Raw genomic sequence first — 12,589 nt, 5'->3', positions numbered from 1 at the left:
AAATTTAGACCGTTTCATTTCTTCAACTGAGTCTAACCTAGAACGATCTAATTTAGATCGTTCTGGTTTTCTATACTTAGAATTTTTTTTTCTCTCTTCTTTTCAAAATTTTTTAATTTTTATTTATTGTGTGGTGTGACAAACTGTTTTGTATAATCATATAATTGTCATATATTTTGGAATACTAGGAATCGAACGCCTTTGTGTACTTCCTAGTTATTCTCAAATATATAATACTTATATGATTATATATTATTTTCAAAGTTCTATACATATCAAAGTATATAAGAGTACAAAGAATTGATCGCCTTTGTGAACTTCTTTGTAAACTTATATATGGAAAATATGTATTTAACTACTCTGTGTTTATTTTCTCATAACAAATGATTTATAAAGGATACACTGAGTTGATCGCCTTTGTGAACCTCCTTGTGTCTTATATAAATTGTCTGTGTGAACCTTGTTATTTGCTATTCAAATATTATTTTCTGTGTGTGTTAAAAGTTTTATGTCTTAAAACAGAAAATTATAAATATAATGGATCATCAAGAAGAGGTTAGACATGATGAAGAGATTGCCATTAATGAATCAATAGAAGAAATTCTTACAGCCGGAAATTCCATAAATATGAGAAATAATCGATATCTGAATGATCCTTTCAATGCTCCTGGCTTTCCAATAATCTCAGCAATCTTCCACAATCATCCTCTTACTCATGCTCTAACAGTAGATGTTGATCTGGCTGAATCATACTTATTTGATATGTGGAGATCCATTATCTTTGTGCAACCACATGATCCATCTTCATCAAGAATTAAATCAAAAGTCAAATCTCCAGAACTTCGTAGACAAGGCTACTTTCAATTCGAACTTCATTCTGGAGAGAATACTTATGACTTCGAGTTCAATCTAGATGATTTCAGAAGATATTTAAGGCTACCAGAAGCAAACTCAAATGGGAAAGATGATTATGATGGATTTGAATCAAATGATGTGATGTTTGCTGCCTTGATATCACTTGGTTATGATGGTCCTCTGACAAAAACAACTGATTTTAAACTAAAGAAGTTACCAAGAATTTGGTACTATGTGTTTTCTGTGCTTAGCAACTGTTTACATCCATATACAAGAGGAATGGATAACTTAACCCAGACAATGCTGTACATATTCTATGGGTTTGTTTTCAATCAGCACTACGACATTGCTCAACTTCTTTGGGATCAGCTAATAGTAGTAGTAAATGGAAAATTATCTGCACCCAAGAAGTATATTCCTTTCATAAGATTTCTCTCAGCAATTGTTAGAAGTATAATCAGGAACAAGAAGCACATTCCAAGACTTCTTGAGTCAGGAAGAGTTGTTAATCATCTATTCAAGTTCGTTAGAGACTCTGGTATCCCTAACTACTCTTATTTGATACCATCATTTTTACTTGATATGGTTTCTGATGCTGATGATGCCAAGAAGGCATATCTGGACTGGATTAGAACAACAATGGGACCGGAAAGCCTCCCGGTTCCTACCCAAGTTGTACATAGGTCACCAAGTGAGGGGTCTAAGAGGAAAAGAAAAGAGAGTGAGGGTGAATCCAGTTCAGGTAGGCCAAAGAGTAAGAAACAAAGAGGTGAAATGTTTGTGATAAAGTTGAGTAAGAAAGTACATCAACAAAAGAAGAAGGGAAGTTCAAAGAAAAAGAAGCTGAAAAGAAAAACACCGGTTGAACCTTCTTCTCCAACATCTTCTGAGGATACAATCTCTGAGTCTGGGACTCCAAGACCAATTCGATCACCACCTCCGAAAACCTCAAATATCAGAAGATCACCATCACCAAGAACACCTTCACCACAAAGACACTCTTCACCAATACAAACATCTCCACTTCCAGAAATTCTAACACCAGAACCCCCAACTATGCCTCAATCACAAATTCCAATACAAATTCCTTCATCAACAATTTCTACACCTGTTTTCCTATCTCCTCCACCGACATACTTTCAAGGTCGCAGGAAGTCCATTCCTGTTAATATCAAAAAGAAAACATTCAAAAGATCTCGCTTTGAGTATGACCGTTTCTCCCGAGCTGAACAAGAAGATGTGGCTGATTCTGATATTGATTCATCTGAAAATGAAGCCAATCAATTTGCTGATGATGTAATGGACATCCCGGAGGAACAAGGTGGAAATGAGGGTGGAGTTGAAAATGTTAGAGAGGATGGGAGATCCGGGCTAGGTATAAGGCATAAAGAAAACGTTGGCCTTCCATTAGTTCAAACAACATATACTCGCCGGGTTCGACCTAGGATAGAAGACAAGAGCACCCAACTCTTGCACGGTCAAACCTCCACTAGCCATTCGGAAGTCTCTCTACAGACTGACGTCTCATTTCTGCATGGGCAAAATCCACGTACTCCATCCCAGTCTCCTTCAGAGTCTGTGGATGTTGAAGATAAAGAGACATCTGCCCCTCTCTTGACTTTCGATTCTGCACGTCTGTCTAGTACCCCTAGGACACTTACACCGATTGTTATACCATCTGCACATCTAGGTGATGCTGTCGAAACAAACATAGAGAGCTCGGCTTTAGTGCCCTCTCAAGGATTGTTTGGAAGTCCTTCCATCGTTAACATTATGCCAGCTTTGAACGAAGGCACCCGTGTAGCTGAATTGGCTTAGCAATAGTTTGAACTCTCTCGAGCTCGAGCAGTTGCTGCAGCTATTTGTGCTTTGGGTTTAACGGTTGATCTAAGTGACACCGGTGTTATGTTTGTCCACTTTCCACAAGATTCTGGTTGTGAAGCCGAATCATCAACTGTTGCTCAAACTCTTGAACCAACAGGAAATCTTGTGACAGTCATGATGTCGTCAGGTCACTCAGTAGAACCACTTGGAACTACTGATGTGTCTCTTCCATTGCTCCTGTTACTTCAATTTCTGAATCTCCAGCATTATCTCCAATCATTCGAACTCTTGTGACTCATCTGGCTGAAGGGATTGAACAAGAACAAGAAAGTGTCTTACGTGCATCTCGATATACCATCACTGGCAAACTTCCAATGACTCAAACCAGTTCTTCACCACGTAGATTGCTTACTGGTGGTGCACTTAGAATTGGCTCATCTGTTAATACTCCAATCTCTACATCATCTACTCATATTTCAACTGTTCCAGCTGTTACTCCTTTGTCATCTCAACCAATCATATCAACACCACCAATTACTCAATCATCTCCAATTTCATCACCAACACCCCAAGAAATTCCAACTTCATCAACTCAACAATCATTTCCTGATCCTGATTCTCCTGATTCTTCTTCAAATTCTTCATCTTCATCAGACTCTGATCTCAGTGATACCTATTTGAATGATTTTACTGCTAACAGGCTTCATGAAAGTGGTATATCCACTGATACTCTCATAATGGCAGTACTTCGTAGATTAAGATCTGAGTCCAATCTGAATCCACCAAAGCAAGCCATCTGTCAATCAATTATTTCTTATCAACATTTCCTGCATACTGATACTGCTCATAAAGCTGAAATTGAAGCAATTCGAAAGAGATTAAGTGAGCTTGAACAACAATGTCGACCGACCACTATCTTAAGGAGTCGGGATGATCAAAACCCGGATGATCAACCCGAGGGGGAGAATAATGTTCAAGATAGTGGAGAAGGTCATAATACAACACAAGAAGTAAATGTTCAAGATACAACAGAAGGAAATCAAGATCAAGTTCAAAGTGTGGATATTCCTTCATCATCTCAAGCTCATCAAGTTCATAATTCTGATTCAGATGATCTGCCTCCACTTGTTAAATATATCTCTCACTACTACTCAACCACATCAAGTTCTGATCCATCTAGTGATCTTGATCCGTTTCAACCAGGGAAGAGGACTGATGATGACAGTGATTCTAATTCGGATGATTCTAATGATGCTCCACCAAGACCTGCTATGTCTCAAGAACAATTTGAAAAAGATATCTTTGAAGAAATTGTCTATGATCTAAGAGATACAAACAATCTTGACACACCAAGAGAGCTTAGCATGGGCATTAGACATCCAAGAATCACTCGAGACAAAATCTGGCAAATTAATGAAGGATATTTTCATGAGAATTTTGCACAAATGCTTAATCTGAATGTCAGACCTGAAGAATTAGTATGCAGGGCTAGATACATTGAAGAAAGAGCCTTCCCGATTTACTACTTATCTGAGGAAAGACTCAACATGACCTTGAATAGGTTGAGAGCATTCTTTCTTTTCAGACATCAAAATCAAAGGGATGCACATTTGGAAATGATGAATGCTGAAAGCACAGTAAGAAGTGAAGAGTGGTATAATCAGTTCCAGAGTCCAATCACAAGAGTGTTGACATTAATTGCTCCTATCAAGTATCAGAACCAAAGACTTGTCCGATTTAGAGTGCAAAGAGCTGATGGTCACATCTATGTTATTCATGAAGAATCTTTTCAATACTTACCAATCTCTGACATCCTCTTTCTCTACAACCAATATGCTCATTTGATCACAAAGACTCCAGATCAACTCCTTGCTTATGAAGCTCTGAAGAGTCACATTCAGGCTTTAATCAGATATTATGAGTTCAATGATTTCCAGATTGGTTTAGAAAAGAGAACAAGAAGAATCAATCTCACAAGACCAATTCAGAGAGCAGGAGGTTATGAGTTGGATTCTTATCTGATTGGAGATCCAATAGAAGAATTGGATGGATTTGTTTTCATTAACAGCTTCAGAGGAAAAATCTTTGTCGGTGCATCTGATTTTCCCAAGTATTCAGATGGCACTCTGAAATATTGCTTATTCTTCCTCAGAGCAATTCATGATAATCCTGATCCCAGTGAAAATGAAAACATCCAGATTCAAAGAGAAATACACATAAGAAGGATCCAAGAGACAATTGACATGCGTAAAAAAGTTAGAGATCTTATTGCTGTCAGAACTATTAGACCAAGAGAAGGAATCATTCATACTGAGACAGGTTCATGGGTTCTTTGGAATCCAAGTCATGAACGAGGTCCTCATAATATTCCTCCAGTTAACTTTCAAGATAATATCAGATTGCCTGATGAACGTCCAGAATGTGCTAACTGGCATTTCATTCCTAAGAGGTATTGGAATGACTCTTGGAATAGTTACAAGAAAAGAGCCTTTTGGAATTCCATGAAAGATAAACCATCTACATCAAAAGCAGCTCAAGATTACAAGAAAAGAAAGAACAAAAAAAGACGAGCTGAGAAAAGGAGGAGGAGGAACAGGAGGAACTAATTGAAGACAACCAAGCACTAAGGGGGAGAATGTTAGAAATTCAAAATAGTGCTTAGTTGTATTTCATTATCTTTGTACATTTGCATATGTAATATACGATTGAGGGGGAGCTTATGTATTTACTTAGAGTATAAATACCCCTCAAGTCTTAACCTTTTGTAACCTTTTGATCATACTTAAAAAATATAATTCCAAGCTTTCCACACACACTTCTCTGTCTCTCTCAATACACACACTAAAACACACACATCCACCATTGTTATTCACCTTACTTCCACACCCAAACACGAACGATTTCAGTAATATTACAATTATTTATTATAATTAATATAAGTATTAGGAGTTGAAAATTTGAGAAAACAAAAGTAACAATTTATTAATGAAAAAATGATCAATCAAATAAGGTTATAATGTCTTTTGTATTAATAAGTTCAGAGTTATAGTTAATTTCTAAGTCTAATAAGGAAATTGAATTTATATACAACTAAAAAAAGCTAATTTAACAAAATAAATAAATTAAAAGTACGCATGTCGATAAAAGATTACACCACATGTCGTTTTAAGAACGTGTCAATCATGTTTTAGTTTATTGGTAGATGTGGATTCCTTATCATAGGTAACCCAACTAAAATCATTCTTCTTTTAAATTTAATAGAGTGAAGGCCCGTGCGATGCACGGCCGGGCCTCTTCGTTTGTTTCATTCATTTGTAGAAGTTTGTCGGTTTTATATCGAGGCTTATGAACCATCTTAGGTAAAAACGTATAGTCAAATGTGGCGGGTTCCTTGTTAGAAGAAACAAACGATAAGGGTAGTTTTGGTGGTTGAATATATATGATTTGTCGTATTTTATACCCATTTCTCACAATGTATTTAGTTGAGTTAGCATGGTTTTTGAGTAGTTTTTATATACAGTTGGTGCGTTTATGGTATTTTGTAACATCCCGTACCTTTTAATTAACGGTTGACTTGAGTCGTTAAGTCAACACAACGTGCCCGTTAAGTCTTTAGGAAATTTAATGCTCACGTATGATTAATGTGCTATGTGTGTAAGATTTTAAAGCCTTAATGACTCTTGTGTTAATGTGTTTAAAGGTATATTTTAATACCTTTAGAGGTGCTTAAAGTGTTTAAGGTGTTGTAAGTATTCCCAATAGGAGTTTTGAGCTAAATATGACATAGGTGGAAACCTAAAAACCTAAAAACGGGACTAGTTTTGACATAGGTGGAAACCTAAAAACGGGATTAAGGGTTTTGTATTAGTTCATTTGACCCTAATTGCAGAAAATTAATCCTCTCTTTGAACCCTAAACCACCCCCTAGCCTATATCAATCCTCTATTCGATTTTCTATCGATTTCGGTTCCACTAGGAGCAATTAATCACTTGTATATCGATCCGGTAATCATCTACAAGGTAAGGATTATATTCTCCACTAATTTTAGGTCATTCCTAAATGTTCATCTTGTTCATGCTTGATCTTGATCGGTTATTTATGTTTCGTGCTAGAATCGTTGATTTCGGGTTACACGGTAACCGTTATTACAATCAGTTGGTGTGTTGGGGATTCCAGAAGGTATAATCTTGTTATTATTGATATTTTTATGATATAGTGGAGTTAATATAAGTGTTATATCATATCTGGACCATACGGTGTGTTAATCGATTGAAAAATCGTCCGTTTTGTCGATTCGGTAACTTAAAACGTTTGTTAATATGATGCAAATAAAGTGGGGGTTAATCAATGATTTCATGGCATCATTATGGTCTTAAAATAAATGAATTTTGAGGTACAAAATCGTTCATGGAGTAATAGTTAAAAAGGAGACTAATTTCTGGGGTATTAGTAAAAAAGGAGACTAATTTTTGGGGTATTAGTAAAAAAAAGGGATAAGTGCCCCAAAATGTAACTAAGTATGACCGAATGTCTATTGTAGGAACCAACTTTATGTTTTGGATATTTCATGGAGTGAACTTGGTTAAATTGGCTAAACCAATAAATTTTGACTGGCTCATCCATTAGCCGGTAAATACTGTATTTTTGTTTTTTTTTTTTAATTCCGACGTGGAATATGCGACGTCATAATAAAACAAAAAATAAGTTATATATATAAACTACGGAAACTAATGCAGATCGTTTTACACACTTTAACACACACACACACGACGATTCACACACACACACATAAAACGAAATCCAAAATTCTGGTTCGATCGATGTTTTTTTAACTCTTTCACTGCCATATCAAGGTATGTCCTTCATTAATCTGCAAGTATTTCATGATATGTAGCAGATCTAGAAAGGGGAAAAACCCTAATTTTGAAAGTTTTTAAAATTTATTGCAATTCCATGTATATCAGTGTATTATTTTACTTTAATATTGTTTTTTTCGTTGTAGTTATTCACATTATCCTTGTTACTAGCTGATAATGATTTATTATTTTTTATTTATTTAGGGAAAAACCCTAAAAGTTGATTTATTTATTAAAAAAGGTCCCAAGAAACAATTTTTTATTATTTATTTGCTTGAAAACCTAAAAATTGATTTTTTAATTAAGTTATGTTCTCATTTTATATTGTAGAAATGAAAGATCCTGGAGGATATAAACTAATCGTGCACCATGATGGTGTTTTCTTCGTAATGCCTATTCGTTATCAAGGTGGAGAAGTTGAAAACTTACCTTCATGCGAAAACAGGTACTGTCATAAAGGGTATGTATTATTTGTTAGACCCTGATAACTTTGATAGTATCATGAAATTACGTAATGAGGAGGACTTGACAGTATTCTTTGATGTGGCTGACTCATATGGTCCAATGAATGTTTATTTGAGCCACTTGGATAATGAAGCCTTAGATGAACTGATTTGTAATGATAAGCATTTGAAAGACTTGGATAATGAACAAGTAGATGAACCTATGGATTGTGAAGAACATGATGACCAAGTAGATGATAATATTGGGAATATGGATAGTGTAAAAGAAAATAGTGATAGGGATGGTTTTAGGACCCCCGAGGTTGGTCAAAGTAGCAAACAACCAGATACTGAAGCAGAAGATTCAGATGAGGATGATGATGACTTTCAACCAGATGATTCAGATGTTGAGTCTCTTGCATCTTTAGACCACTTGAGTGAAGGTGAGAATGAATTGAGAGAAGTCAGAAAAGGTAAACCCATAGTTAAAATTCCTACTAGTAAGCAGTTACCCAAACTTGGTGTTCATGAGAATGAACAGGGAGATGACAGGGATGTCATACATCAAGAACATGACCAGTTCATCAAGGAACTCATTTTTGCAATGAAGGGAGGTGATTGGGGAGAGTTTGTTGATCCACTGCAACCAGAACCTAAGGAAGAGTCAAAGTTTCCTGTTTATGACAAGGCTACCCATTGGAGGTTCAAAAAACCTAAGGTACTAACTTGAAATTCATTGCAATTACTTTGTATGTAATATGACTTTGTATGTAATATGACTTTGTATAACTTGAAATTCATTGCAATTGCTTTGTAGTGTAGGTTGGTGAAAAATATGAGGGACCTGATCAGTTGAAGGAATGTCTCTCATACTATGCATTAGCAAATGGATACTCACTATGGTATGAGAGAACATGCTCCAAAAATAAAATTGCAAGATGTGGTACCAGACCTGAAAAAATTTCTGACCCAGAAAAGGGAAAACAAAGAAAAACCAAAAGATACCAACCAACTCAACAGAAATGTAAGTGGAGATTGTCTGCATCATGGATGAAATCTGAAAGGTCATTCCAGGTAAAGAAGTTAGAAGACACACACACTTGTGCTAGGAATTTTAAGTATGGGAGTTTGATAAATTACAAATGGATAGGGAGACATTTTGCTGATACAATTAGACAACAACCAGAAATTAAGTTATCTGTGTTGCAGGATTTGGTTATGAAAAAATATAAGTGTTTTGTTACACATCAGTAGGTTAAGAGGGCTAGGGCATGGGCCTTGAATGAATATGAAAAGTCCCTAGAAGAGCATTATGCTCTACTTAGACCATATGTTGATGCATTATTGACAACCAATCCAGGGTCCACTGTTAGACTAGGAACCACAACTAATCCTGATGGCAAGGTGTATTTTGAGAAGTTTTATGTATGCTTGTTTGGTCTCAAAGAAGGATGGAAGAGGGGGTGTAGAAAGATAGTTGCCCTTGATGGATGCTTTCTGAAAACATCTTGTCATGGGGAGTTACTAACAGCTGTTGGCAGAGATGGAAATAATCAAATCTTCCCAATTGCTTGGGCAATTGTGACAGTTGAGAACAAGGAGAATTGGACCTGGTTTTTGGAACTACTGGCAAATGATCTTGCTTCTCCAGAAGGTGCAGAACTTACAATCATGTCAGACCAGCATAAGGTATTCACTACCTTGTATGCTTGTTTCTTAATGCATATGCTTAGTATTTAATACATGAACTGCTTTCTGTTTAATGCATATGCCTTGTACTTTAATACATGAACTGCTTTCTGTTTTTGTTGTGTTTGTAGGGACTCATTGAGGCAGTGAAGGATATCATGCCTAGAGCTGAGCACAGGCAGTGTGCAAGGCATATATATGAGAATTTCAGGAAGGTTTATAGTGGTGAAGAGTTTAGAAACTTGTTCTGGAGGGCTTCCAAGGCTACATACCCTGCTCAATATGAAGCTGTGATGAATGAAATTAAAACTGCAAATCCAAATGCTTACACCTACTTGATGGCCAGAAACCCAAGATCTTGGTGTAGAGCATTCTTTGAAATACACAGGGGCTGTGAAGCAGTTGAGAATGGCTTTAGTGAATGCTGGAACTCAGTCCTCTTAAAGGTAAGAAATAAACCCATTATTACATTATTAAAGGCATTAAGGGTTATACTCATGATAAGGTTAGAGTCAATTAGGGATAAGAGTTCCATGTGGGAGCATGATGTATGCCCTGCAATTAGGAAAAAGATGGATATGATAAAAAATGAAAGGTCAGATTGGTTGGTTATCTATGCTGGAGCTTCAAAATTTGAGGTTAGAAATTACAGATATGCTTATTGTGTAGATATGGATACACATAGTTGTGATTGTAGGATGTGGGACTTAAGTGGCATACCTTGTGTCCATGGTGTGCAAGCCATCTTTAAAATGAATTAAGAGCCTGAGGATTACATATTTGGTCTGTTTAGGAAGTCAATGTATGATGAGGCATATGGGCAGTTCTTGAACCCTGTGGGTGGCATGGATACATGGAAATCATTCCCAAATTTGAATGTAACATTGCCTCCCAAGCCCAGAAACATGCCTGGAAAACCCAAAAAAAAGAGGCAACGGGCTGCACATGAACTAAAGGTTTGTGGTTCTAGAGTGACAAAACATGGTGCAGAGATGCATTGTGGTAAGTGTTTGCAGAAAGGGCATAATACTAGGACCTGTAAAAATGAACGTGTCTCAATCCCCAAAGTGAAAAAACCTAAAGGAAGGCCACCAAAGAAGGTACAACAAGCTTCTGATGCAAGACCTAATGTAAGAACTGCAAGTCAGGGACCAAATGCTACAAGTACAAGTCAACAGCCAACCAGGGTTGCAAGTCATGAACCAAATCCTAGAACTGCAAGTCAAGAACCAGTCAGGGCTGAAAGTGGAGGGTCTGCAAGTGGGAAATCAATTAAAAGGAGCCTATTTCAGCAAACCACAAGTAATGCAAGTCAAAATTCCATGCCTATTAGTCCTGGAAAGAGAACAAGTGTTACCAAATCAGGTTTCAGGTTTCCTTTACCAACTTTTGCAAATAAAAGTAATGCAGGTGTGGCCAGATTCCCAAATAAAAGGGGTGTTGCTAGTTAAGGACCAAGAGTGGCATTTGGTAGATCTATGAGTTGGCTGGGTGGAGGCATTGGTTCATCTGGGACACTTGTATCAAACCAACCAAGAAATGTGCAGGTTGAAGAAAACATTTACATGTGTGAACCAAGGAATAAGCAACCACTTCAAGGAACACAAGATTCAGTTAACCAAGGAAGAACATTGCCAACTGCAGGAACAAGGAAGAGTCCAAGGAATAAGCAAGCAAGCACAAACCCAACTGCAGGACCAAGTAGTCATCAAGCAGTGAAGAAAAGAGTTCCTAGTCAAAGAATCCTCAGGCAGCAACTGGCCAAGCATGTTCCAGGACCAGGAAATTGCAAGGAAGATGCCATTACTTTGTAGATGCCATCTTTTGAACTAATCTTTTGGAATGTTATGTATTAACTAAATGCTAGGCAGTTTGTTATCTTTTATATTGATCTAACATGTGTCTTTTGTATATCTTTTGTAACATTCTGCCATGTATCTTGTCTAGTGACAAACTGATGTAGTGAAATGAAGTTATGAAGTTATATTATGTAAATAGCATGTGTTATCTTTTGTATATCTTTTGTAAGAATGCATGACAAACAAATGTGTATAATGCAAACAAATGTCGAAACACACATTACTGGCATAAACATTTAAAAGTTCTAATTTCTTCATAAAATACCAACCAAGTAGATAGACAAAAGGGAACCAAATAAAAACAATACAACCATTACATCAATTTCTAATTTCTTCATAAAATACCAACCAGGACTTCTTTTTAATTCATCATAACCAAAGCTATGACAATGCATAACATTATCACAACCCCAAAAGGAAAGTAAAATACTTTATCCACAAATTTATCTTTCGACTTTGCATAAGTCAATTCTTCCAAAACTTTCACCAATTTCTCCTTTGATTCATCTTGCTCATCAATTCGATATTTATTTGTTTCTGAGCGCAATTCCATCAACAAATCCTTGTAGTATTGATTTGGAAGCTCTTCGTCGATAAAATTGAAAGTGGTACAGGAACGGCTTTTAACCTGGTATGAAAACACATATATGGATAATCAAGAATTTGATATTTATAGAACCCTAATCAAATTAAAAAAAAACTTACATTAGGACACCGAACGAATCTCCTTCCTGGGTTTCTGCTAGTCCATGATGTGAGGATGTACATCTTTTCTCCACAGTTGCAGTAATGGTAGCGAGTTGCTCGATTTGTTGATGAAGCAGAAGAACCAGATGCCATGGAAAGCGGGAAAGGAGAGAGGAGAGAGCGGGAAAAAAAATGGGGGGGAAAGAGGAGTAATGAAAAGGGTGGGAAAAATTAGGGTTATATAACCTGGGACCATGTACAATCAACGTGGAATTGTTTTTTTTAGTTTTTTAAAAGAAACCGGTACACATAAGCATACATCCGGTTACTTATTGGTTTAGCCAATTTAACCAAGTTCACTCCATAAAATATCCA

General features: G+C 36.5%; 1 protein-coding gene across 1 annotated transcript; it reads right to left on the bottom strand.

Annotated features, from left to right (window-relative positions):
• Positions 1 to 11,888: 11,888 nt before the first annotated feature.
• Positions 11,889 to 12,367, bottom strand: LOC122604336. The gene is made up of 2 exons (XM_043777224.1): positions 12,233 to 12,367; positions 11,889 to 12,155 (listed from the first exon to the last, which is right to left on the bottom strand). Exons 1-2 carry the CDS (start codon positions 12,365 to 12,367, stop codon positions 11,889 to 11,891), a joined length of 402 nt encoding a protein of 133 aa, XP_043633159.1.
• Between the last annotated feature and the right edge of the window lie 222 nt (positions 12,368 to 12,589).

The sequence above is a fragment of the Erigeron canadensis genome, chromosome 6 (genome assembly GCF_010389155.1).
Source record: "Erigeron canadensis isolate Cc75 chromosome 6, C_canadensis_v1, whole genome shotgun sequence".
NCBI lineage: Eukaryota > Viridiplantae > Streptophyta > Magnoliopsida > Asterales > Asteraceae > Erigeron > Erigeron canadensis.
Note: the sequence above shows the minus strand (reverse complement) of the source record. Positions and strands in the feature narration are given on the sequence as shown.